The sequence below is a fragment of the Paroedura picta genome, chromosome 3, assembly GCF_049243985.1.
Source record: "Paroedura picta isolate Pp20150507F chromosome 3, Ppicta_v3.0, whole genome shotgun sequence".
NCBI lineage: Eukaryota > Metazoa > Chordata > Lepidosauria > Squamata > Gekkonidae > Paroedura > Paroedura picta.
In genome coordinates, this window is record NC_135371.1 from 128,459,913 (window position 1) to 128,487,758 (window position 27,846).

Here is a 27,846-nt window from a genome sequence, read left to right on the forward strand (position 1 = left end):
AACAGGATTGGCAATGGAATAAAGAAAGTAAGTGCAGACTCTGCCCTAGGAATTCAGCTAGGGAAAAAGAACAAATTCAGGGGGTGGAGTTTCCCTCCACTCCTAATCTCTTTGCTACCCATTAACTCTTTGCTTTCCATTTCACTACATTCCCACACACAGGCACAAAGCACAACAGGAGAAAAGGTGCGGGGATGCTTTGGCGGCAGCATGTGCTACATTTGATGGCCTCCCCTGCAGCCTGCCAAGTGACAAGGCAAGCCAATCCCAGAGAAACTAGCCAGACCCTGCAAGAAAACCCTTGGAAAGAGTGCCTGAAACTTCCCCCCTCCAAATCTGGAATAGCCACTGCAAGGCAAAGCTGAAGGCAGCACGAGGGGTGGGGTGGGGTGGGGTGGGCAGCCTGGAGCTGCTGGTGTCAGCTGAGGCAGGAGGGTGCCCTCTGAACTGCAGTGAGTAGTGAGCACATGTGAAAGGATCCCTGGGAGAGACATTAATGCTCTGGAACTGGAAACACGGCCCTCAAAGAGGATGACAGTCCCTGAGTGTACTCAAATTTTAAAAATCAGGTTGTTTCCGTTTTTTATGCTAAGGAGGTTTAGAGTTCAGGATGATGCTAGTGGATATTTCCAGCACAGTGAAGGTACCAGTTGCTTCCAGAGTTCCAAGTACCCCTGGGAAGGCTGCCCCACTGTTACTGGTGCCACACAAAGAGCAGCGCCAGTTGTGCTCGGCTAGGGCCCCGCTGGCTCTGGTGCTACGGGCCCTGCAAATCCTCAAACCGGGCCTGGTGTGCATGCCATCAAAACCAATAGAGTTTTCACAGCAAGAGACGTTGGTTTGCCACTGCCTCTGCATCATAGCCTTGGTATTCCTTTGTGGCCTTTCATCCAAATACTAGCCAGGGCCTGCTTAGCTTCCAAGACTGATGAGATCCGGCTGGCCTGGGTTATCCAAGACAGGGATGGTATTGTTAATACCTTAACCTGAGGATTTAATTCCCTGACACATACAGAATGACTCAATACACAAAAGTAGAATTCTGTATCTTTAACAGTTGTGTAAAAGGGGGAATTCTAGTAGATGCAGCTTCAAATACAGTGAGAAACTCTCCCGTTTGAATTCACCTCCTTGTACAGGGCTCTCAAAGGAGCAGGAGCTCAAGTGATATTATCTGCTTAGATAATATTTGCCTACAACAAAAGAGTTGGCATTTCTTTCAACAGACCTGTTTTTGGTGTAGAAAGCTCTCGTTTGACTTGTGGGTGTTTCTCTACCCCACAAAATCCACACACAAAAGGAATAAGCCTGACATGAAGAAATGACCTTTTCTGAAAAGAGAATGATGCTGAATAATCCCTACAGCAGCTAAATGGAATGTTTATTTTGCCCTCCCTGCCTGGAGGAAAGCAGAGGAACAGAGCGGTAGGTGTGATCAGTTGTGTGCTATACCTGTGGCAGGGAAGGCAGAGAGAGAACTTTGGGGTGGTCTAACTTGTTGAGACCATGAGACCAACCAGGAGGATGTTTCCTAGGGTATCTTCCAAGCTGCTTCTCATAATCCTTTTGTTCCTCTTCGTTTCATTTGCTGCCTACATTGGCTTTACAGAAAAATATCCATTAAGGTAAGAAGAGATCCGTGTTCTTAAATGTATATTATGGATCACTTACTGGAAGTAGTTTAGCTGTATTTTGTTTAACTCTTTGCCCCTCCTTCCTTGCCCCCCCATTTCCCCCTCACGGCAACCCTGTGAGAGCAAAAGACTGACTAAGGTCATCTAGTAAATTTCATAGACACCCATAAGGAATTGAACACTGGTTTTCCAGAACCCATTTTGACATTGGAAAGCATGCAATGTATCATTTTTACTCTTTTTTTCTTCTTGTTAATAAATGTCAAGGTACTCCCCAAGCAAATAAACTTCTATACATTCTAAAGTTAAAAGAATGTTTTCTAGCAAAGTTGCATTTACCTGCCTCTCGGTCTCAAAACGCACATAGTCCAAGCCATCATGTCTTAGGTTTTGCATAAGTGATACATCACCCATTGCTGCACAACTTTATGATCTGCGTAAACCTTGCTGAAGATGAGAAAGCCAGTTAAAATATTTCTTTAGGTTTCCCCCCCTCTCTCAAATCTGCACTTCTAACTGGTATACCTATGGGGAATTGATTTATATTGATAGAAAAACTGTTAAACTGAGATCAAGAGAAGACCTTTCGGATCACAGGATAGATTGTTTTTTATATGAACATATGGCGGAGTTGTTTAAAATACACAAAGAAAAAGATTTCAATGTACAAATACCTAGATTTCGGAAAGAGATATTAGAACAGGAGGGTAAAGAAATTTCAAAACTCTATAAGCAGCGGTTAGAATGGAATATGGAAGAAGAAAGTCAAGGAAGTAACGATTTCTTGGGCTAGGGATTTTGGCTACTTGGTGAGTTTGGATACTTGGGAAAGGTTATGGAAGTTCGTTATGCAGTTTACCCCTTGCTATTACATCACGGAGAACATTTTTTAAATGATTTATCATTGGCATCTTACTTCTGCTAGGCTTGCAAAATGGAATAAAAATATGTGACAAATGTTGGAAATGTAAAGAGGAGAGTGGTGACTTTTTCTAGATGTGGGAATGTAAGAAGACAAGACATTATTGGGATAATATACTTGAGGAATTTTTAAAAATATTAAAATATTAAAAGTTATTTCTGTTGAATTTTTTAGAGGGCAGGGTCCATAAGGATCTTAGAATTCTATTTATGTACACAATGTCTGCAGCTAGAATGAGTTTTGCTTCTAAATGGAGGAGCCCTGAAATTCTCTCGACAAGAGTGCTTAAGGAAATTGTTGGACTATGTTGAACTTGCCAAATTGTCTGCCATTTACAAAGACCTGGATCTTGTAAAATATGCTAAGCAATGTGCATTGTTTTGGAACTATATGAAAAAAAACTATTCCATAGTAGGAGCAGGTTTTAAGTATAATGTTATGTCACAGATCTAGGCTTCTAGGCTTCACTATTTCATTTGTTACGGTTAGGAGAGAAGTCTTGAATATATATTTGTCTTTATTTGCATTTGAGTTTTAGGTTAGTGAATTGATGTATTAGTATTGTGTATGGGTATATGTATATATTGATATCTCAATAAAATATTTGAATTGCAACAAAAATCTGCATGTCTCGTTCATGTTTTAACAATGACCAACTGCTCAGAACATACACTCATGTGTGTGTATGTTTGTATTTGTATAAACTCTGACTAGCCCAATCTCATAAGAACTCATAAACTAAGCAGGGTCAGTCCTGGTTGGATGGGAGATCACCAAGGACATCTAGGGTCTCTACCCAGTGGCAGGCAACAGAAAACGACCTTTGAACATCTCTTGCTTTAAAAAACCCATCAACCTTTCTCAACTTTTTTACCATTGAGAAACCCTTGAAACATTCTTCAGGCTGTGAAACCCCAGAAGTGGTGTGATGGTGCAGAATATGGTTGGGAAGCAGAGCTGTGTACATGCCCTCCCACCCCCTCCAGGCCCATCATTGGCCGGGGGGGGGGGGGTCCAACATGACCATATATGGTTATATCATGATAAATGTTTAACCAATTTTAAATACACACACACACACACACACATATATGAATAATTGAATTAACTCCCAACCACTTGGTAAACCCTTCCAGGGCTGTGAAGAAACCCCAGGGTTTCATAAAACCATGGTTGAGAAAGCCTGCCCTATGGGGTCACCATAAATTGGCTGTAGCTTGACAGCAAAAAATTCTGGCAGTTAAACAGGTTTGTTTGCAGTTGTGTGCCAATAATAATCTGCAATTGTATCCTATTGTTAAACCACTGAAGGCGGTGCATGGCGGCCATTTGGCACCTGTTATATTGACATGGGGCTGGAGATTCATCTATGCGTATCTGAGCATTCATATGACTCAATGGTGATTAGATTGGAGGTACCTTGAAAATGCACTGCACAACCAAAGAAAGTTGATAGGGAGACAGAAAATGCAAAAGGAGGTAGGTCCATTTCTATTCTGTCAAGATTATACCTCTTTTTACAAGGCCAATTGTTTGTCTTTGAATTCTAGCAGGGCTTGGAAATATAAGGATTACCTTCCCATGGTTACTTTGTGATGGCTTGTGGTTACTTTGCTTAGTATGTAACAAAGTTACATATTTGTAAGTGAACTGAAGTCATTGTACTGATACAACGACTCTCCATTGAATATAATGGAGGGATGGGGGCACCCTCTTTGGGAGCACCTAGACATGGATCTCTTGGACCAATCATTTAGATATTTGGGAGTCAGGGAAGAGCCTCCCAGAGCTACCCTAAAAGATTGGAGGATGTACCTCAAACCCCCACCCCCAGGCTCCAGGAAATGTGGGAACACCGACATTCCCATTATAGTCTATGGTGCCATTGACTTCCATTGGCACTGAAGCTGAGGCAGCCGAGTCCTTTGATAAACAAGTAAATTAATATTCTTCCTGATTTTGGGGGGGGGATAAAATTTTCGAGAGGCACGCTTTGTTGAATGAAATATTATTTTATTTCTAGCATCGCCTATACACGTCTGCCTATTTGTTGCTCCAGGAAGTTTTCCATTAAAAAAAAAATTCTCCCCAGGAACAAGGGAGAGGGAGGAGGGAGCGAGGGTGGGAAGCTACAGATGACTTTAGCGTGTTTGAGCCTTCATACCTTCCTTCTGCTGGTTGCCTGCTGGTTGCTCTCCGGTGGTGGTGAATCCACTTTTGGGGATTCCCGGAGAAGCGCTTGAAAATGGAGATGTAGTGATCAGTCAGTGGGCCAGACAATGGATGTGGGTGACGTCATGTGAAGGGGCCGGAATATTCAGCTTGCATTTGACTGGCATGACGCTACATTTAAAGGGTGCGGAAATCTCGTGTCTTCAAACAGCAACTTTAACCTTTAAATACAAGTATTCTCCGAATTCTCTGAATTCTTGTATTTGCTTTCAGGTACAAACAGTGGAATTGTGTGGAACATTAGAAATTTAGAAATTTAGAAGAAAGCAGCTTCATTGAGCTATCAAACTAACTCCTAATAGTCACCACCATCAGATGTTTAATTTGTATAAGGCTTATTGCAGCTGTGGAAAGAAAAGAGGATACCTCTAAGAATGTTTAAAGACTGTCATTTCATAAACATTCTCTGTGTTACAAATCTGTTTGCTAAGCCAGCAGATTGACTAATACTAAAGGGCTTTAGTTCTGGTCACTGAGCAATGTGAAGCATACATGTAATGTTCATTACAGGACTTGATATTTCATCACATATTAAGAGGATTCAAATCTTTTTCATGATGCTACAGAATTGAGTCGGATATGTACATTATACAAGCTAATGGTGTTAAAGGAAGTAGTTGTCACTGGAGAAGGGGAAATGAGCCATGCATTACCTTTCACAGAACACTAAAATACATCAGGCATCTGAGGTATACCCCATATACTATTCACCAAGTACCAATCTCCCACAGACATTTGTGTGCTTGAGTGGTTAGGGTACAGTAAGCTGGCTATGAAAATGAATTTGCCATTTGTGGCACATTTTCAATCTTCTGCAGTCAGTGATCAGGGGTGGAGAATCATTAGACAAGTTTGCAACCAAAGGAGTGGAAATTGAACAATTCCTGGTATGTTGAATCATCAGATGTTACAACTAACTGGGGTTAAACTAGAATTATGGTTTCAAAATGCATGAGGGAGGATAATTTGAGGACAGGTTTAAAGGAAAATGTTGGGGAAAGGGTGTGAAGAACATCCTAATTCTGAGGGAGGTTAAAAAAAACACCTCGTGGTTGCAGAGGAACAAGTGACCAGTGGAAGATTTGATTGAAAGAGTGGTTTCATCAGCCCATCTCAAATAACTACAATGACAGAACATGGTGTCAGATTGAGCCACACCTGAGAATCACTCTGTCAGATTATTCACTCCTCATTGCTTATAATTATTTTTACTGAGGTATAAAATCTCACAATCACCTTTCCATGATTATACAGTGTACTCCCTCTTATTCTAGAAATGTGTTTATATGGAATTCATTATGGACCAGAGTAGGTCAATACCCCTTGACTACCAGTGGTCTCATGCAAACAGCAGTCTACAGAATTTTTGGTATAAGCATGCTCTCTGCTATTAAAATATTTTGGAGATAACTATATTTTGAACTTCCTTTAGACCCTTTGTTCATTTTTATCCTGCCACCAGTGTACTGCAAATGAACATCCAGCGGCATATCCAAAGAGCTGTGGCATCCCACCAGGAGAGGGTAAAGCCTCTGGAGACGATTCTTGGCCCCAACAACACTGCACAAGAGCGAGATGCTGTTAAGAGTCTGATGCTTAACAACCACCTAAATGCCAAAGAAGTAAATGCCAAGGAAGAAGCGGGGGCATCTGCATCTATTGAGAAGCACAATGGGGATAGTTTTGTGGTACCAGCAGACATCAAAAAACAAACTGCAGAGAAATTAAGACCCCAAGCCAATGAGATGCAAGCTAAAATTAGAGCTGAGATATCTATAGCCAATCAAAATCTTGTTAAGGTTGCAACACTAACTTCCAATCAAAAACAAGATAAGAGCATAGAATCACTATCTCATTCAAAGGAAGAAAAAAATAAAGATTTAATGCCAGATCACAAACAAGGGAAGCAATCTGACGCTACATATCTGACACCACCATCTACTACAAAGCAAACCAAGGGACAGTTAAAGGAAACAGATGCATCTGAACAGCATTTGGCGTCTTCTGAGTTTCCTTCAATGAAGTTGTCTGCCAAAGAAGCGTTGGTGACTGTTGCTGAAAATCAAAATGCATCTGCACCTAGAGCTCTAGAAGGCCCACATGCCACTTCTGCAGCAACCCACAAGAGAAGGTTCAAAGTCTCTGACTTCAAATCTGAGCCCCGTTGGGACTTTGATGACCAGTATCTTCTGGAAAACATAACTCCACAGTCAGTAAGTAGATACATGGTCATAAGTGTCCTAAGGATTCAAGTGGTTTATTTATCAGACAGCTGCAGAGTACAAAGTTGTATTGGTACAGTTATTAAAAATCTGGGACAGAGTCAAAAACTTGCCTGTGATATTTGTCCCAATGTTGGTTTTTGTGCACTGAGAACCCTGTGGCACATGGCCTTACTCTCAACCCCGACCACTGCTCAAGTTCAAGATGATGACTCTAAAATGACAAAGTACAATAGACTTGGACAGTGTTCCTAGGGTGAATTGTTCTTATTTGTGCTTCAGCTCCCTCACAACATCCCATGTGATACAGATGGAGAACTTGCCAACCTAGATAATTTTCAAGGGTAGCTATATTTGACTATTGCAGCAAAATAAATGAAGTCCAGATTTTCAAGACTTATGTTGTTAGTCTTTAAGGTGCCGCTGCACTTCTGTTTTATTTTGCTCACTTGAAAAGGTAAAGTCACTCACTAGTTTACTAGATCACAAGAGACCTTTTGTTGTTGTTGTTTTTGATCATAGGGAATTTATTACATGATTTAACAATAGCATTCAAGCACAAGAGATCATTGCTGGAAATATCAAGAGCCAGTGGGGTTCAGCTCTCATTGAGAACACATGACTGTTTGTAAACTAGCATACCAGGGGAAACGCTTGCCTAGAATCATTTCTGCTAATACATTCACTTTTTTTTCTGTCCAGAGGAGCATTCATTTATGAGAACTCCCCTTCCTATCTCAAGCTGCACAGCCCTAAATCTCTGCATGGCTATATGCTACAGAGAATTAATTCAGAAGGGTGTGAGTCAAGGTTTGTTTTGAGTTTGGATTTTTCTGTTTGTTTTTTTGATAAATGCTATCTCAGTCTTTCATCATTGCACAAGAACTGTGCAAACACTGTCTGCTAAGAAATCCTCTTCATTTCCACTAAGTTTTTGCTCTCTTTCTGAGCATATAGTGTATAAATGATTGTATTTCTACAACACAACAATAACAAAGAAGGCTGGGGGAGTGTGGTTTGGGGCATGCCATGCAAAATCATGCATGTGACTAAAAGGAGTCATGGCAATCCTTATTTACATGAGAGATTCTTGTGAATCAGAGGTCTATTTTCCATGTCAATCACATGAAAAGCTGATGGTATACATAGCATTTGGCCATGCAGTGAGTCTGGTGATCTAAATCCCCCATCCATGCACAAACACACATATCACACAGAGACACATGAAACTGTTTTATACTAAAATAGTAGGTAAATCCATTTTGAAAACAGGCTGTCTAAAGGCAGAGGAGGGGGCAGAAGGGCCCTGCAGACCAAGGTGGGCATGCCAGCGAGGCAGCCAGCCAAGCCAGTGCAACAGAGAGAGGCCAGATGCCCCCTCTCCCAATTCTCCTTGCTAGAAGGCCTGGGAGCACAGACCCAGCATGGCGGAACATAGCTGGACAGCTCTTCTCCCTCCAGGAGACCCAGAGGCCAGGGAGCACAGTGCCATGGACCATAACCTGAGAAAGGTCTTTTACTGTCTGAGATTCAGGAGAAGGTAAAACAATATAGAACAAAGTAAGGCAGCATTGTATGTTCTGTTGTTGTTGTTGTTATTGTTGTTGTTAAAATATATCTCCCGACACTCCCGGTGACACTCCCATAGATGGTAACAACATAAAAACCCACAACAATAAAATCCCAATTAAAACCCCAATAAGAAATTACAAAAAATCACAAGGTGGCAATATCACTTGTTCCCCATACCAGTACACCTGCTCCTGGGGCAGCAGAGGTTTGTGTCAAGAAAATCTCCCACCCATATCCTGACAGATGGCATGTCCTAAAGCAGAGGTCCCCAACCTTTCTGAGGCTGGGGACCGGCAGGGCATCGAGCTGCGCCCGCACGGACCACGCCCACGCATCGGGCCACGCCTGCGGGCCGCACCCACACGCCCGCGCGGCCCGGCCCTGAGTCCCTCTCCCCGCCCTCCCGCAGTAAGAAGCTTCCCGGGCCGCAAGCTTGCGGCCTGGGAAGATTTTACTGCGGGGGGGGCGGGGAGAGGGAGCCGCGGCCCGGCACCGGGCCGCGGCCCGCAGGTTGGGGACCACTGTCCTAAAGGAGGGGGGGCACCAGATCTTCCTGCACCAGCCTCAACTATAGACCTGGCCGAAGAGCTCCATCTTACAGGCCAGTGGTCCCCAACCACCGGTCCGGGGACCGGTACCGGTCCGTGGATCAGTCGGTACCGGGCCGTGGCTCCTCCTCATCCTCCCCGGCTGTTGCCTCGGGGGCTGCCCTGCCACTCTGCCACCAGCTCACTTTTGGTGCTCTCCAGCAGCTGCCATGGCTGGGGCTCCCCCTCGGCATGGCACTGCGCAGCTGTTGCTAGCAACACCCCCCAGAGGGTAGCGGGAAGTCAGGGGAGCCAGCGGGAAAGCAAGTGGAGCAGGGGCTCAGGTGGTGGCAGCAGCCCTCGGCAAAAGACTACCCCCCCCGGGCCTCAGTAAAATTGTCAAGCGTTGACTGGTCCCCGGTGATAAAAAGGTTGGGGACCACTGTTACAGGCTACACAGAAATTGACAGCTCCCGCAGGGCCCACAGTTCTTCTAGGAGCTCATTCCACCAGACAGGGGCCAGGACTGAAAAGGCCCTGGTCCTGGTCGAGGCCTGGAGAACTTCCCTGGGGCCAGGAATGACCAGCAAGTTAGAACCCACAGAGTGCAAGGCCCTGTGGGGGTCATAGGGTGACAGGAGGTCCCTCAGATATGTGGGTCCCAGACTGTGAAAAGCCTTAAAGGTCAAAACCAAAACCTTGAACTGGATCCAGGCTGCAACCGGCAACCAATGAAGCTGCCTCAACACAGGCTGAATGTGAGCCCTCCACAATGTTGCAGTGAGGACTCTAGCAGCTGCATTTTGAACCAGCTGCAATTTCCAGGTCAGGGACAAGGGCAGGCCCGTGTAGAGCGAGTTAGAGAACTCTAGTCTGGAGATGACTGTCGCATGGATCACCATAGCTAGGTGCTCAGAGGACAGGTAGGGTACTAGTAGCCTTGCCTGCCAAAGATGAAAGAATGCCTGGTGGGCTACTTTTCTGACTTGTGCCTCCGTAGTCAGTGAGGCATCCAAGGCCACTCCTAAATTCCTGTCCTGAGGCGCGGTAATCAGTTGCATCCCGGCCAGGACAGAATGTTTGATACACCATCAGATACGCACTGAGTTTCAGCCAGATTAAGAATCCTCTGTGAGAGAGGAAACTATCAGTTGCACAAATCTGCTGTGTCCAGTAGTCACCTCCCAACTTTATTTCCTTTTCTTTGTATTTCAAGAACTGTCCAAATTCGCTGCGGGTCAAGGCTGCCAAGTCTGACTGGCTGCAGGGCATTTTTCTGCCTAACATCACACTCTTTATGGACAGGAGTCACTTCAGTGACAGTGAATGGGAGCGTATGGAGCATTTCCCAACACCTTTTGGGTTCATGGAGCTAAATTACTCATGTGAGTAACTCAACCAGGGGAGGCACAGAAGGGGCTAATAAGGGGGCTTCTTCCCATGGAGCCAAAAATTCTGACTCCTACACTGAGCAAGCTGTATGCCCTTGTAAGTGTCTCATAACTCAGAACCTACACCTTGGTCCCCTCCCATCTGATGAAGCAAGGAACTGTTGCCTGTTTTTCCGAGCTGTGGGGAACTTAACAAGTCAAAGCTAAGAAGAAATGTAAGCTTGCCTAGCTGCTAACATAAGCACTCAGAGTGTGGTGGACCCAGGAGCTCCTGGTATCCCAGGCACAGGGTGGCTATATTCGCTTCCAGGAGAAGTGAGTACAAGGAACAATTCCCTGAAACTCCCAAAGCCTGCAGCCAGGAGCTCTCAAGGGTGATGATGGAGTAATGGAGATGAAGCATGCACACAGAATAAAAGAACATTTCTTAGCTAGAAAAAAGGACTTTCTGGGGAAAGCGATTTCTTGCAGTAAGTTTGGCATTTGCTTAAAACAAATTATAAGCAATGAGTTAAGTCTCTCTCTGGCCTTGTAGTCCAAGCCAAACATAAATGAGGAAGAGCCACATGCTCTAGTGAATCTAGTGTCCCATTTCCCCTCCCCCCAACAGTAAACTTCATGGACTCCAGTTCATTTCCTTAATTCTGTTATACTCTTCTCGCAGTTCAGAGTATGGCTGGATGCACACATCACTGGATATTACACCATCATAATCATATACTTTCTGTGAAGGGAAGTGAATGATGCCTAGAGACCAACTATTGTGTAATATACTCAATAGCATGCACGCCTGCTAACCTTTGATGCTGAATTTTTGGCCATCCCCAGACAAGGGAAGGAGTTGCTTATGTCAGGTGTCATTTTCCTTCTGGTTGGTAGGTTTGGGTGCTGCCTGCACATGAAGCACAATGAAGTGAGATTGAGGGAGAAGATTCCTGTGGTGGCAGAATAGATTGCATAAATCAAAAAGTTAAGAAAACAACTCATTAATATATACAATCTACAAAGAATGACTAATGTGTTTGTCTTTTCCAGTGGTAAAAGAAGTCATAACAATGCTTCCTCCTAAACCCTATCACCAAATTCTCAGGGCAAATAGCAGCCAGGCTTCCGGGTGTATCACCTGTGCTGTAGTAGGAAATGGAGGAATACTGAACAACTCCAGAATGGGCCAGGTGATTGATTCCCACGATTATGTCTTCCGGTAAGAGGACCCTGCTGCTTCTTATTTTATTATCCCCTCATGCATTGCCTGCCATCACCAATGCTTCTGGAGCAGGGAGCTCCATTTGAAACATACACCTCATTCAGAGTTTAGACTTTTCATATATTGGTTCTGTTATATTGTGGAAAGCAATGTCTATGGGCAACTAGGAATTTGGTAGGAGGCTGAAGTTGGTTCCCAGTTCTGTACCCATTCCTTATTCATGAATCCATCCAAAAGCATTCAGGAGAGATTAAAAGCTCTGTACCCCAAAATAATGTTTGGACCGCCATACATCATCAACCCACACAAGCAGGGGCCTTCAGCCTCCTGAATTTTGTGGTGTTTCTTTGTTAAACTACATTCCTCTTCAGAGGCCATCCCCAAGCAGGGGAAGGAGTTGTTTTTTCAAGTTTCACTTTCCTGCTTTTTGGTAGGTTTTGGGATTCTCTGTGCATGCAGTACAATGAAGTAAAATTGAGAGAGAAGATTCCTGTGACAGTAGAATAGACTGCATAAATCAAAAGATTGAGAAAACAACTTAACGACATATGATGTGGCAGACAAATAATGACCAATTTCAATTGTCTGCACAAAGGACTACACATGTAAATTAATATAATAAAAAGTCAAGAACAAAATGTAAATATCCATATTCAGTAAGATAAAACAAAATGCCAGGTGCATTTGTGCAAGCAGTCTTCATCAGTGGCTTACTCTAGAAACATAATTAGTACAGTCACTAGTGTCCTGTTATAAAAATTCATAACATATTCCAGGTATCTGTACCATAAATAAAGCTGGACAGGGATGTTGGGAGGAGTTGGGACTTATCGTGTACCTGATTTGCCATCTGTCCAATGAACAACCAATCAGGTAGGCTATCGACCCCTGTCTACCCAACGAATGGCCAATCAGGTAGGCTGTCTTACCCCTGGATGCATCCCCCTCCACTGCCAGCCCTCTCTAGTCAACTGGCTGCAAGAGGTAAGGCAGACAGCAAACATGACCTGGGATGAGGGGGGAAGGCCTGGGACCACAGCCAGCACTGGGGCCTGGGAGGAAAGGGAGGTGAGCCCTGACCTTGCTAGTGCATGGGGGCACAGAGAAGGTCTTGGCCTCCACCAGTGCTCTGCCCCCACCCCAAAAAGGCCCACTGTGGCATCTCCAGGCCTTGGCAGGCCTACCCAGGGTGGGGGGAGGGAGGAACTGAGCCCCTACCAGTGCTCCCTCTCACCCTGAGAAAGCCCACTGCAGCCACTCCAGGCCTTGGCAGGCCTGGGCAGGGCAGGGGGAGAGAAGGCTAGTGCCCACTGTATTTTACATTTTTTCTAGTGTATATATAATTGTGTGTTACATACATACATACATACATACATAGTAGCAAAAAAGCCTGTTGTAGTAAAAATACAGCAGACTCTAGCATGCCCCCCCCCCATGCAGGGAGAAGAGGATGCAGGTGGCTGTGTCCTGGGAAGCCACCCCCCTCTCCCCAGTGGCTCCCAGCCCAACAGGAGCCGGCAGGGGGGAGCTTTCCTTTCCCCTTGGGTCGAGAAGTCCTCACGGTGTGCGGACAGGCCACACTCAGTCTCCACCTACCCACCCCTTACGTTGTTATTTTAAGAGCAAAACGCTGTTAAAGATAAAAGTTTTGGCAAAGAAGCCATACAAAATAAATCTTAAAAGCTTTGTTTTATTAACATATAATAAGAAACAACAGCTTTGTAGTGGAGCATCTGCTAAGCGATGCCTGAAGGTTTTCCAAGTATGGAAAACTTATGGGTCATTCTAGAATGCTCCTAGTTAATCTTTGAGTCCCTATACCAGAATTTGGCTTTTCCAGGTAGCAAATAATCCCTTATGCCTTTTGGAACTCTGTCTTGGAAGCAGGATATTGTAACCACTGTACAGACATATTTATCAAGCCCAGAGATAGAATCAATAAACCCAGGTGCTGAAAGGACTCCTGAACATTCAAAGGTTGCAATCCAATGCTCAGTTACCTGGAATCAAACCCTATTTAATTCAGTCAGACTTGTTTCTGAGTATATAATAGCCATAGGATCCAGCTATAAGAATTGTACAAAAGGCATAATTTCCCCTGAATAAAACTTGCCTTACACCCTTATAGGGCGATGATGGAGAAGACTTAACCCAAGGAAATTCTGCACTTTGTGCCACTCATGCCCATTTTTGTCCCCTGCAGACGCTTTGTGAGGTTCACATATGACCTGAGACTTCTAATACAGGGCTGTTCTGTTTGGACTGATTGAGTGCAGGGACTATTGCTCTCCTAATAAGGTATGGAAGATGTCCAGATGATAGGTGCCTCCAGGAGCACGGATTTATGGTGAAGCACGAGAAAAGCTATCTGGTTCCATCTCAGAGAGTCCTCCACCTGGGAGTTTTCATAGATATTTTGGACAAAGTTTTTCTGCCTTCCTAAGGGAACAGAAGATCAGGTATGTCGTCTAGTTACAGTTGCAGGCCCCTTCAGATGTGATGTCTCTGGCCAGCCTTCTGGGGATGTTGGTGTTTTGTCCGGAGGTGGTTGGATGGGTATGTTTCCATCCTCAGCCCCTGTTGAATTTTCTGAGTCCCTATCAGAGCACCATGGCCAGGTGGTCATCAAAGAGTGTCAGTCTTCCTTTGTTCCAGAAGCAGAATCTTCTGTGGTAGTTGGAGCCCAATCAATTTTCAGAAGGGCTGCCACTTCAAGATTGGACAAGGGTGATCCTTACAGCACCCTAAACTTCAAATGGCTCCTGTATGCCTTCCCTCCAGTAAGTACTTCCAAGGACAGACAGAAGCGGTCTTGGTGGTCTATATTCAGCCACAGAGGGCATGTTTTCAGAACCTAAAAAGGTTGTCTGTAATCAAGCCTTGGCAGATTCCAGTCAGGCAGGATCTTTTGTCACAGGGGCTGTTCCTGCATCCAAACCCAAGCCTCCTAAGACTCATTATTTGGAGGTTGAGCAGGGTCAGCACAAGGAGCTGGGTTACTATGAGAGTGATAGCTGCATCAAGGATGGCTTCCACAAAGAGAGTGTATAACAATATCTGGCAGGTGTTTTATACCTGGTGTGGTGGTAAGGGAGTAGACCTGCTTTTTTGTTAAGGTGATAGAGGTTTTAGCCTTTTTGCAGGAAGGTCTAGATAAAGGCTTCAGTAACAGCACCCTTCGGAAACAGGTTGCAGTTATCTCGGTGGTGAGGGGGCTAAAGAAGGGTAAACCTTTTCCCTCTCACCTTTATATTAAAAGGTTCCTTAGGGAAACCTTACTGGTGAACCCTCTGCAGGTGCATCACTTTCTGACCTGGAACCTAAATACAGTATTGAAAGCCTTAGTGAAGGGAGCCTATGGTCATGTGTCCATTGAAAGAGCTTACCTTTAAGACCCTATTTTTGGTTTGTGTTACTGCAGCAAGGAGGGTGTCTGGGATTCATGCACTCCTGGCAGGTAAGGAATTATGTGTTTCATGATGATAGGATGGTCTTGAGGCCAGATCCAGTCTTTATCCCTATGGTGAATTCAGCGTTTCATAGGGAGGCATTGATATTTCCCTCATTTTATCCTACGCCCAGCAGCCCTCAGGAAAAGGAATTGCACCACTTAGATGTTAGGAGGGTGTCTGTTTTTACTTGAACAGGACAGACTTTCTGCAAGACTGACTGTAGAAGTTTCCCTTGGTAGGAAGGTTTCCACCCTAAACATCAGTAGGTGAATTGGGGGTTGTATCTTTTTTTGGCCTAAAGGGCAATGGGGATGGATCCCTCTGCAGGGGTGAAGGAACACTCCTTAAGAGGGGCAGCTACTTCAGTAGCTTATAGAGCTTTCCTGTCCCTGAAAAAGGTTTACAGAGCTGCCATCTGGAGATCAGTGCATTCATTTACCAGGCGCTATAGGATTGATAAGGTTGCCTCTGCTGAAGCTGAGTTCAGTAGGAGGGTTCTGCAGCAGGCTATATTGACTTAGAGGCCAGTCTTCCCCCCCAGGGACTCACTGCTTTGGTATGTCCCAAGAGACAGGACTGCCCCACTGAGAATCACTGGAGAAGATTTGTTCATTTACTATGAATGATGGTCAAAAAGTGGTGCAGTCCATATTTCCCATCCTGGCTCTAATTTTGGGGTACTCTGGGGGGCTTCTGGGGGAAGTTAATCATAGAACAGGGCCTGATTAAACTTTACCCCATGGTTGCAGTTAGTTTTCAGAAATGTTGAGTTGGATGGTTTTGTGGTTTTACCATCATTAGGAAATCATGCCGGAGTTTGGCCAAGTGTGAGAGTTTTGGCTTTGGCTAGGGGTAGAGGTTTCTTCTCCAATGTGACTGCTTTTGGACTGGACTGGGGCAGCTGAGAGAGAACCTCCCCTAGTGAGGTTTGCGACCTTGCCTACGAGGGGGAGAAGATTTGCGACAAGATTTGTGACCTTGCCTAAGAGGGGGAGAAGCTGAGGCCCATTCCGCACACATAGGATAATGCACTTTCAATGTGCTTTGGCAGCTGGATTTTCCTGTGCTGAACAGGAAAATCTACTTCGAAAATGCATTGAAAGTACATTAGATGTTCTTCTCATCTAACCTGTAATGAATTCTCTTTGGCTTTACATTATTTCTGAAAATGTAGAGAAAGGTTGAATTTCTGCATCTCTTTTAATTCAGTAGCTGGTTTTACAAAATCCAAATATAGTATTCTAAGCTTTAATTAAATTTGAGGATCCCTGAATTATTTTGGCCACATTTCATTTGAAATGAATTCCTGCAGTTTATTTATTTATTATTTGATGATTTATATGCTGCTGCTTTTCACATAGACTGGTGGCAGTTGACATAATAAAAATCAGTAAAACACAATAAAACCCCATAACATCCTATCACAACAACCAGCGGAAAGCTATAAAAATAGCCCCTTCCCCTCCCTCCCTTTTCAGCCAGGGGCCAAGTTATCTCCCATTGGGAGTGAGATGCCATACAGATTTTGCTTCAGAAGGTTGGTATCAAATTCTGGTTATAAATTCACTCAGGTATATCTGGAGTATTCATGGAATTCCAAATTCCAGCAAACATCCATTATACGTGAACTATCTTTTATATAGAATCGTAGAGTTGGAAGGGACCATGTAGGCCATCTAATCCAACCCCCCGCTCAATGCAGGATCACACTCATATGTAGGATGACTGTGGTCTTTACGGGGATATCTGTTTTCTCTATGTTAGAACAATAAAACATCCTGCAAGTCTTCCTCCAATAAAGCACCCTATAGATCTTATTTTTCCATAGAAAACCTGAGTCACTTATGTTGCACCAACTATTAAAGTTCCTCAACCTGAAATCCAGCCATGCAGGCTTGCATGGCTAACTTTACCATTCCATATGGTCTCTTGGTCCAGGGTGAGTGGGGCCGTGATCAAGGGTTATGAGAGAGATGTTGGAACAAGAACCTCCTTCTATGGATTCACAGCCTATTCCTTAGTGGCTTCCCTTACGCTACTGGAGAACCATGGATTCAAGAAAATTCCCGTGGGAACGGTAAGACAGATGCATAACATTTGTCCTCTGCTATCTTCTTAGGGCTGCAGAGGGGTTATTCTATAATTTAGCTGCCATAGGGCAGATCTACATCCCAGTTCTGACCTACAACATTCTACAAAGTAGAAGCTTTGGGCCTTTAGTCATCTTTCTGGTATAGTTGCCAGGAATCTTAGCTATTCAGTTGTTTGAAAAATTAGGGACACTATGGTATGTTTCTTTTAAAAATGCTGTTTATTTAATAGTAATAAGCTCAAGTCAATTTTACTAATGAATTTCATATTATGAATTATAGCATACTAAAGTATACACATGGGCAGATTCCATCTTGGAATTTAAAGTTCTAGTACGGTAAAAGATAGGGCATCTTTTATAGAATTTATACATTTCCATATATGACATTTTTGGGGTTTTGTTTGTTTGTTTGTTTTGACTGGCATGCAGTATGCCTAGTCCTTCCCAATAGTTAAATACATTCTGATTGTTCTTCTGTTCCTTCTACCCCCATCAACATTTGATGTGTTTCCTAGGAGATCAAGTACCTTCATTTCCTGGAAGGAGAAAGAGATTATGAATGGCTGAAAGCTGTTCTGCTGAACCAAGATGTCAGGAAAGGATTTTTGGACTACTATGGGTGAGACAGCTGTGTGGTCAAGGCCCTGTTCACAACACTCTTCCTGAAAAGTTGTTGCAGTTTTAGCTTCCCTTTATGGAATGCTCTGTGGCTGTGGTTTTTAGCTATTAATCCTCACCCTTTATTCATTAAAATCTGTGCATGCCCCTTTCCCTCATCATTCAGAATAATTGAAGTCAGCTAACAAAGAAGCCTGGCCCACAGGTAACAGGCAAATGCATTTTAAAATAGTTCTGGATATGGGAGGTGGAATTACCTGTCATGAACACAAAGAGGAGTGATTACAAGTATTGGACTAGGATCTGGGAGACCAGGTTCAAATCTGCCATGGGAGCTCACTGGGTGACTCACCAGTCACTCTCTCTCAGCCACACCTATGCCACAGTGTTGCTGCGAGGGTAGAGTGGCAGAGGGAAGAATGTTGCAAGCTGCTTTGGGTCACCATAGGGATAAAAGCAGAATATAAATATCTAAATAATAATAAATATTTTTGCTTCCTTTCCTAGGAAAAAGCCAAGGGACATGTTTGATGATTTCAGCCTGGATAAATACTTTGTGATCCATCCAGATTTTCTCAGATACACCAAAAACAGGTAGATCACAAACAAAGTTAACTTCAATAATAAAGGCACTTTTGTTGTTGCAGTGTCCAAAATAAGTGTGATTGCCAGGCTCAATGCATGGGCATGCTCTTGGGCTTTAATAGCTGCAGCAATGTTGGGCAGCCACAGCGTCTCTATCCATAATGCCACAGTGGTAGGAGTAGTTGTGCTGACTGAAACTCTTGCTTCTACAGATGTTTTAAAAGTTCCACAGTTTAGCAGTAGTAGCTGATGAATTTGAGGAGAAGGGTCACTGTTTAAATGAAAGCCATGCTGGTGATTCTAGCCAGCCCCATAAAGTGCTTTCTCTTCTGGGTTATAACTGCCAAAGGAGAAGAAATGTATTTTTTTATTTAAAACTTTTCAATGTTGCCTTTCCACCCAAACAGGGTCCCCAAGACAGTGAACATCCAGATATTAAGACTTGCATTTTAAACGCATACGTAAAATATTTAAAAATACAATAAGAACATATATACGTACAAACACGATGCAATCAGTGTTGACTGAGGGTGAGGCCAAGCGGAACAAAGATATCTTCGCCTGCTGGCAGAAGACAATGGCAGAGGGAGACAGATAAATCTCCCTTGGGAGGGAGTTTTATTTATTTAATTTATTTAAAACATTTTTATGCTGCCTTTCTACCCAAACAGGGTCCCCAAGGTGGTGCACATGAAAGCTTTAAAACATTGGAAGATTAAAACAATAATGAAATTGTAAAATAATTCAATAAAAACTCAAACAATACTAGAATCAGGGAGAAGGGCCAATAATGGTTACTGTGGGTAAGCCAAACAAAACAAAACAAAATTATCTGTCCACTGGCAGAAGACACCAAAAGAAGGAGACAGACCCATAGCTCCCTGGGAAAGGAGTACCAAAGTTTTGAGGCCCAAGCCAAGAAAGTCTTTCTCAGGTAGCTACACGTCTAGCAGACCGAGAGAGAACATCGATTCCTCCAGATTGAAGGTGTACAATAAAAGTATGTTGAAACCAATGAGTTCATTTTATGAGAAAAATCTTCAAAAGTTTTTCATGCAGTTATGTTTGGTCTGCCAGGAGTTTGCCAAAACGAGGTGCTGAGTATAAGCCCTGTTTTCAACGTGAATGCCTTCCACAGTGGCTATTCCCTAATGATTGATGACATATCATTATTATGCATTCATATATTACATAAGTCACAAAGTTTAATATAACCACCTAGGTATACCCCTGTTACATAGACATGTAAATTCTTGCGTGTTCCAATACAAATTGAATCTAAAGTAAATGTAAATATTAATAATCATATGTGTTACAAATCCTTATCCATGGTTCCTCTATATATTTGTGAAACAGCCTTGGGGGTGGAATGTGTCCGGCTGTCCAGGTTGGAATAGGGCCAATCAAGGTGCAGCCAGCAGCACTGGCTGCACCCTGATTGGCCCAGCCCCTACAGCTCCTGCCTCCCTCCTTCAGCCATGCCAGAGACAGAGAAAGACACACAGAGCCTTGACAGACTGAACACGAGCACTCATTCCCTCCTGCTGCGAGGGAGGCAGAGGAGACACAGAGGGAGCTGCCCCAAGCTGCTGACCAGCTCTGCTTCCCTCCTAAGAAGGGGCCCTAATTACCTGCTATTGCTCCTGCTGCCACAGAGAGAGAGACGCAGAGAACTGCCCCTGCTGCGATGGAGGGAGAGAGACAGAGATGGAGAGAGCTGACCCAAACTGCAAACCAGCCCTGCTTCTCTCCTAAGAACAAGCCCTAATTACCTGCTCTGCCTCCTGCTGCGAGGCACACGGAGAGACGCAGCGAGAGGGAGAGAGACACACACACACACACACGCAGATTTGTCCCCTGGGTCCTAGCGTCCATTGCATTCCTGATTGCAATGGGCTTTCTGGTTAGTAATTATATAAATGCCAAATAAATATATGACCTACCCTACCATTAAATATCACCTGGGCTCACAGTGGAGAATCGAAACATCTCTGATATAGGCTCTCAGCCCATTGATCCTGACTGACTATTTCATACACAGCTTGTAATGAGCAGCTGCTGCCGATTGTATTCAAATTTGTGACTCAAGTAATGTATGAATGCATAATAATGGTATGTCATCAATAGTTAGTGAATAGCCATTGTGGAAGACATTCACGCTGAAAACAGGGCTTGTACCCGGGACCTCATTTTGGCAAACTCCTGGCAGATTTTTGAAGATTTTTCTCATGAAATGCTCAGGAACTCCCTGGTTCCAATGGACTTTTATTGTGCAGCCTATTTTTGATTCTTCTGTTACATATCTAGCAGACAGCAGGGGTAGCTGAGTCAGGACCACCAAGGATGACCAGAGTGTCTTGTCAGATTCATCCCAAGTATAGCCATCTCCCTTATCTTTTCATTATCCATTGCCCTTCAGCAAACCCAGGAACTACCTGGGCATTTAGACTTTTTAAAAAATTATTATTATTATTTTATTTATATCCTGCCTCCCCCCGAAGGCTTGAGGCAGCTCACATAAAATCCCATCCCCTAAAATCCATAACAATAACATAAAATTACAGTGAATAACAACCAATTAGCCAACAATAAACAACAATAGATGGCATAGTACTAATCATCGAATCTCCGCAGCCTCAGCTACAGGGAGGTGGAGGGAGCTGGCACTCACTACCACTGGCTTTTGTGAGGGGGGCCCTGATCCTCCTCACCACCCGGCCTCACCGTAGGCCTGGCGGAAGAGCTCTGTTTTACAGGCCCTGCGGAATGCTGGTAATTCCCGCAGGGCCCTCAGCTCTTCCGGGAGCTAATTCCACCAGGTTGGGGCCAGGACCGAAAAGGCCCTGGCCCTGTTGGAGACCAGGCGGGCTTCCTTGGGGCTGGGGATAACCAGTAAATTGGCCCCCGCCAAGCATAAAGCCCTGTGGGGGATATAGGGCGAAAGGCAGTCCCTTATATATGCTGGGCCCAGACCACAGATGGGCTTGAAGGTCAAAACCAAAACCTTGAACCTGATCCAGAATATAACCGGTAACCAATCCTTGAGAGAGGATACCTAGGTGTCATCATGACAATTGCTTGGGTCATTTCCCCATTTCACAGGTCAACCAGGGCATCAGCAGGAGTGCTGACCATATCTACAGGGAAATCCCCTAATGTCCTCTGAAAACCTATTGGATCTAACATGCTACAAGGACAGATCTCTTTAACTGATTCCCCCACCCCTATGGTGTCCCTGGAAGTCTAAACCTCAACAAGTAGTGATCTGTCCATGACAAGGGAACTGTCTTCAATCCCTACCACCTTCAGATCACCTTCTTCCTGCAGAGAGCAACTCACTAGATCAGGGCTTTTAAGGTCACTACTAACACCCTGAGTTGGACCCAGAAACAAATTGGGAGCCAGCATAGATTAATTAATTACTTCATTCATTCTTAAATTTATATCCCGCCACTCCCTTGTAGTGGGTAACAGTATTAAATTAAACAATATTAATTAGATGAAAAGGGAGAGGCTGCAGCTCAGTGGCAGAGCATCTGCTTGTCAAGCGGAAGGTCCCAGGTTCAGTCCCTGAGATCAGGTAGGATTCAGGTAGTAGGTGATGTGAAAGACTTCCATCTGAGAGCCTGGAGAGTTGCTGCCTGTCTGAGTAGACAATACTGACCTTGATGGACCAAGATTCTGATTCAGTGTGTTCATGTGAACATTGATATGGTCTTTGTGACTTACTTCAGTCAACATTCTAGCCGCAACATCCTGTAGTTGATAAATTTTAAAAGAAGCCCTCCCAAATGTCTTGATGAGGACCAATTAAATGTACTATAAAATATTAAAATGTGTAATATATTTTTCTGCAAACATGGTGTTTCCCACAGGTTTGCAGATGTCTATAACCTAGCCATGGGTAGCCCTACTGTGCACGTGCTTTGATCTGCACCTGGGGCTTCTATAGTTATTAAATATAAGAACACGAGAATCAATTCCATATGGCAAGTGTACTTAATCCATTCTTTAAAAGTCTAACTGTTCCTTCCCCCCAAATTCTGGGAATCTGGGAGCCTACCAGCTCTTGACTGAACACTTGCCTATATAAAGTTATTAGCATTTATCCCTCAGTGAATGAGATGATTGGCTGAGTTAAGAGATGCCTTGAAGGAGATAGTTTTAGCCAGTTATACCAACTATTATTTTTCTGCATACCTGAAAGATTTCCTAACCTTGTCTGTCAATGGCTCCATCTTGCTGGTCAATCAACATTATTTTAGGGAATAATGATACCGCGGGTAGTTTGCAGTATGTGTAAACCACATTGCCTACATTCTGTGAAATGGATGTGCACCATTTCTTACCACATGAACAGTGTATCTCACATACATATGACAAGAGTGCCACCTGATACCTTATGCACCATTGCAGGTTTCTGAAATCCAAAACTCTGGACAAACCCTACTGGAAGCTCTATAGACCCACAACAGGTGCATTCCTTTTATTAACTGCACTTCATCTCTGTGACCAGGTAAGGACTTGGGGATGCTACAGAGAACATAAAGGAACTTTTCTCAGTCACAATGAAGGAACAAATAAATAATCCAAAGTTGAAGTAACCTTTCAGTCTCCTGTGCTTCAAAATGCGTGTTTGGCTTCCATCTTAGTCTGGCTGCAACATTTGGGCTTCCTACATGGGAAATTTATGCCCTTTCCCCATTTCTCTCACTGATTTGGAATAGCGCCGCCATCTTCCAGTTCTCTGGTTTCCCCAGTTTGCTAAGTCAACTCTTTTGTGACCCAGATCCCATCATTTATAAGCTCCCCTTTAGAAATTCACCCCCCCCCCCATTTTCTGCAGCCAACACATTTTCCTCTGTAACTATTTAATACTTTTTTTTTTTTTGCCTTCCCCAGGTAAGCGCTTATGGGTACATCACAGATGGTTACCAGAAGTTTTCAGACCATTATTACGACAAGGAATGGAAACGTTTAATCTTTTATCTCAACCATGACTTTGATCTGGAACGTGGGTTGTGGAAAAAACTTCATGATGCAAACATCATGACGCTCTACCAGCGATCCTGACCGAGAAGGAAGCATAGAGCCAAAAGCAGCCTTTGTGGGGGTTTCTCCCCAGTATAAACTCAGAGGGTACAGATTTATGTGTCTGTGTGTGGAAGCAGGGATGTTATCCAGAGCGAAACTGTTATTTTTATTATTTATATCTGTAGAGTAGCTCTTTGACATTAAAGGTTTTGAATCGAAGTGTTTCGCTGTTGCAGCAAGAACGGTAGCCATACACACACAAACACACAAGTGCAAGCTAGCAAAGATTCTATTGCTAGAAAGAACATGGGTAGGCTAGTTGGGTCCCAAGAATCCATTTGGATTGTAATCCAAAATATCATTTTATCCACCTAACATGACTAGTAGTTTCTTTCCAAAGTCTCAGGCAAAGGTCCTTCACATTGCTGCTACCTGGCATTCTTCTGTTTGAATTTGGAACTGAATGGGTGCAAAGCTTTTGTGCTACCTCAGAGGTGTAGCCTCATTTCCATTCTTTGTTTCAACTGACTGAAATACTAAGATCTTGCACGGATTATCTGTTGGCACCCTGTCTGCTTAGTTATGATTTGTTCAACCAAAGGTAGAGAATTATTAGTGCAACACATCTATTCATCTTTAGCAGGACCAACCTGGGCATGGAGGCATTCAGGGTGATTAAAGCTTTGAAATGCTCTTGTGTACAGTGCTGATCTGGTGGGAACAAAGAGGTCATAATGTGTGAATGGTATTGGTGGCATCTTGTTTTCTATTTGGGATCTTCTTGGCAGTTGCAAGGTTATGATATTGTGGTTGATTCCTGGCTTCCTGCTCCTCTTGTTCTTTAGGATGTGAGTTTTTCCAGCAAGGATTTAGCTTCAAAAGTGCAATGTCTATCTCTCTTGGCATCTGGCTCATGCTTTATAGAGGATGGTTTGGATATATTCTTAGGAGTCTCATCTTTGACTGCTGCCACCCTAAGTTATGAACTTTTCATTTTACTTGCATTGACTGTTATTTATTTACTTCTATGGACTTGCGGGAGAGGTGTTACTAGGATTGCATTGTAAATCAGTCAGTTCAGAATCAGAGCAGATTTGCTACTTCCTAACTTCTGTTACTGACTAAATCTTACATTACCAGGCAATTTTAGCTGCCAAGTTACATTACTACTCAAGAAAGCTAGTAGAAAAGACTTAAACATTCTTTCCCAGCTGAATGATTCCCAAAGGTGTATAGCATCTTTGACCTAGACAATCTGCATTTTTTAAAATGTCAATTAATGTATGTGCCTATTTGTGATAGAGCAAGGAGGAACTGTCTTCAGATTTGAATGAGCTCTAGCAGCTGTCTAGGAGAAGTGGTCATATTCCATGACCAGCTGAGCTAAATATGCCTTGCAGCTGGGTAGATTTCTTTGAGTTCCAATAGTCAGAGCACTGTCAGAAGCTGGTGTCAGCACTACCTGGGGAATCTGAGCCAAACATTTTGATGAGGAAATGTCTGCTTTATCCCACATGACTTCCCGGCCACTGTGAAAAGAAGAAACTTCATCTCACTTTCAACAATTGTGCACCTTGTCCTTTTGTGTATCAATGGTTCACCAAATGCCCAACTTATGCCTGCTGTTTACTGCATACAGAAATGAATAAATATGTTGTGAAGGCCATCAAATAATCATGAAGTAAATAAAAAAATCATACTTTTAAATTTCAGTCTCAGTCCATGCAATTTTGTCTGAACCTAAGTAGCTTCCAGAGAAAGAACAGAAGAGTCTCACAGGCCTTGTGGATCTAGAAAGGTATGTTAGATGCTAGCCCTCTACGAAAGCAGAATTCTTGGTCAGCACTAAAAATTCAGCCAGCCAACCAGCTTGCCTGCAAGGACTGAGAAGTATTGAACCATTTCAGAATCTCTTGGGACCTGGTTGCCTCCCTCCCACTCCAATTGAGACTTCAAGCTGACAAGAAGCCCTACATAAAATCCTTTTATGTTGTGTCAGTTCCACTCTCATTCCCTACCTTGACTAACCTTATCTCCTCTCATCTTTAGATCCCACGTCCCTTTACTTGCTTCCACCCCTGATTCAGCACAGCTTCTGCAGATGTGTTTACTTCGCCCTAGAACTTGCCTTAGCTCTCCATGCACACTTGATCCTCAGCTCACTGCTGCCAGGCAAGTTCCTGACAATTTTGATTCTAGATACTGTTTACTAACACAGGGCCCTCCAGACTGCAGAAACACCCAGAGAGAAAAGCTAGTCCATGCTGAAATATCCAGGCCCAAAAGTACTAAAATCAAAGATAAGGAATGGGACATAGAAGTTTGTTTTTAATCAGGATGTTTGAAATCTCTGTTTACCATATTTTTAAAAATCTGTTCCCACCATAAAGTTAATTATGTAGAAAAGGCACAAATTGCACATTGTAGATGAAGCAAGCCTAATCATTCCAGATACGGGCTGTCCCTTTGTTGAGTGCCTGCAGTACAAGAATGGGAATAACAACAAGCCTCACAGCATTCACCTCAGTTGTGTTTCTGCCCCCTTTTCTCTCGTCTCAGTCTGTACCACTGTAACTTTGCTATACTTGCTTAATTTTTTAATTTATACCAGAGAAGAGCAAAGCTCATTTTTTAGTCTTTTGTCATTTTCACCTCATATTTGAGGGGAATAGGCTGCACGAACATTACATTTGCCATGTCTCCAATATAGCCATTTCTCTCATAAGACATTTTCCCATCTCTTCAGTTCAATCCCTGCTTTGTAGGAGAAGGTCCCCAGGCCTTGAGCTCTCAGTAGGGTAGCAAGGAATCATTGTTTCTCCCTCTCTGGAATCCAGGCCATGCCACATTACTCCAGGTTGCTAGGTGACCATCTCCATACTTGTATTCTTCAAAGCTGAATAGGACCTTTTCAGTTCCCAAGAACTTTTTGAAGTTTTTCTCCTCAAAGGCCCATTCTCCCTTGTTATTCTCACCCTCCTCTGCGACAACATGAAGTGATGGAAAATCCTCTCCAGCAGCAAAGCTGGCTATGAATTCACGAAAACCGAGTGCAAAGCTACATGGACAAGATATTAATTTCTAGTCTGTATATAGCCAAGAACCCATTCCAGCTTCATAGGTTGATTTGGGTGTGTGTGTGTGTAGAGGGGAGTGGAACACAGCTCTCTGTCCCCATCCCACACAGCCCTTTCCTCCAGGGGAAGTGATCTCTGCAGTCTGGAGAGGAGCTTTCATTCTGTGGGTTCTCCAGGTTCCACCTGGAGGATGGCACCCCTGACCAGTGGCAGGGATGCTAGCCTCCAGCTTGGACCTGGAGATCCCACTTCTGGGGATTCTCAAAGCCTGAAGGATATTTCAGAGTTTTCTTAATGGTAAAAATGTTGAGAAAATCTGACATAAAGGCAGTAATTGAGAAACCCTCTGTGAGTTCTTTGCCAACCAATATTTTCATGTTTTATTGTAGCATACAACCATTTTTGATTTACTCTGATATTGAACTGTATTGAAGAATGTACTGAATGAAAGGTTTTCAGTTCTTTGAGCAAATTTTGCTATCAATTAAATATTTTCATTAAAGGAAGAAACTGTGACAAGTTTATAATTATTTGATGCTTATTGTTATTAGCAATTACTGCCACCCAGCATTTCTCTTTGTTCCCCACCTGCAGATAGGAATATGACTGAATCATAGAAACATAGAATCATAGAGTTGGAAGGGGTCACACAGGTCATCTAGTCTAACCCCCTGCTCAATGCAGGTTCAGCCCAAAGCATCCTAAAGCAATGGAATGAATAGAAAGAAATATTAGTATACCTATGGCCAGATTGAATCAGAAACTGCAGGAGGTGGAGGAGTGCACAGACCATCCACTATGTGAGACAGCTTGTTTATTTATTGTATTAACATCAATCTATCTTCCAAGGACCTTGGCAGTTTCCATGGATTCCATGGTGGCCTCCTATATATATACTGACCAGACCCAGCCCAACTTAGTCATAACAAGGTTGCTGAAGCAGGTGTCATCAAACCATGGTCTGGACTTCTTGGCTAGAAGAGCTCCCTAAAACAGTTCTTGTAAATTTTCAGTCATTTACACGTTCTTTTAAAAAATCTCAGCTGCAAAAGCAAGATTCCTGGGTTGCTTTGAGTCCAGCCAATCCCAGTTCATTTATCATAATTATGTCACTTGGGAAATACCAAGTATGAGAGAGTGTACGGAGGATATACGGCAGTGCATATACTGTGCATACAACCCTCATTTACCATGGTGGCTGGGATATTCAGAGACTGTTCAGTGGTAGGGGGGGACTAAGGACAGATTCTACCCCACTACTTTTGTGCTGCAGGCATGAAT

The 27,846-nt window shown here is 43.5% G+C and overlaps 1 protein-coding gene across 3 annotated transcripts; it reads left to right on the forward strand.

Annotated features, from left to right (window-relative positions):
- The first annotated feature begins 414 nt into the window (after positions 1–414).
- On the forward strand, positions 415–25,991 carry ST6GALNAC1 (ST6 N-acetylgalactosaminide alpha-2,6-sialyltransferase 1). 3 transcript variants are annotated; one of them, XM_077327681.1, is made up of 10 exons: positions 415–1,625; positions 6,251–7,001; positions 10,326–10,494; positions 11,536–11,704; positions 15,129–15,164; positions 17,098–17,236; positions 17,767–17,870; positions 18,377–18,463; positions 22,871–22,970; positions 23,357–25,991. In XM_077327681.1, the coding sequence occupies exons 1-10, from the start codon at positions 1,507–1,509 to the stop codon at positions 23,525–23,527; spliced, it is 1,845 nt and encodes a 614-aa protein (XP_077183796.1). In that variant the 5' UTR covers positions 415–1,506; the 3' UTR covers positions 23,528–25,991. The 3 variants fall into 3 exon arrangements, with proteins under 3 accessions (XP_077183796.1, XP_077183797.1, XP_077183798.1); XM_077327682.1 differs by lacking the exon at positions 15,129–15,164; XM_077327683.1 differs by lacking the exon at positions 22,871–22,970 and having other exon boundaries at positions 23,357–23,490.
- The last annotated feature ends 1,855 nt before the right edge of the window (positions 25,992–27,846 follow it).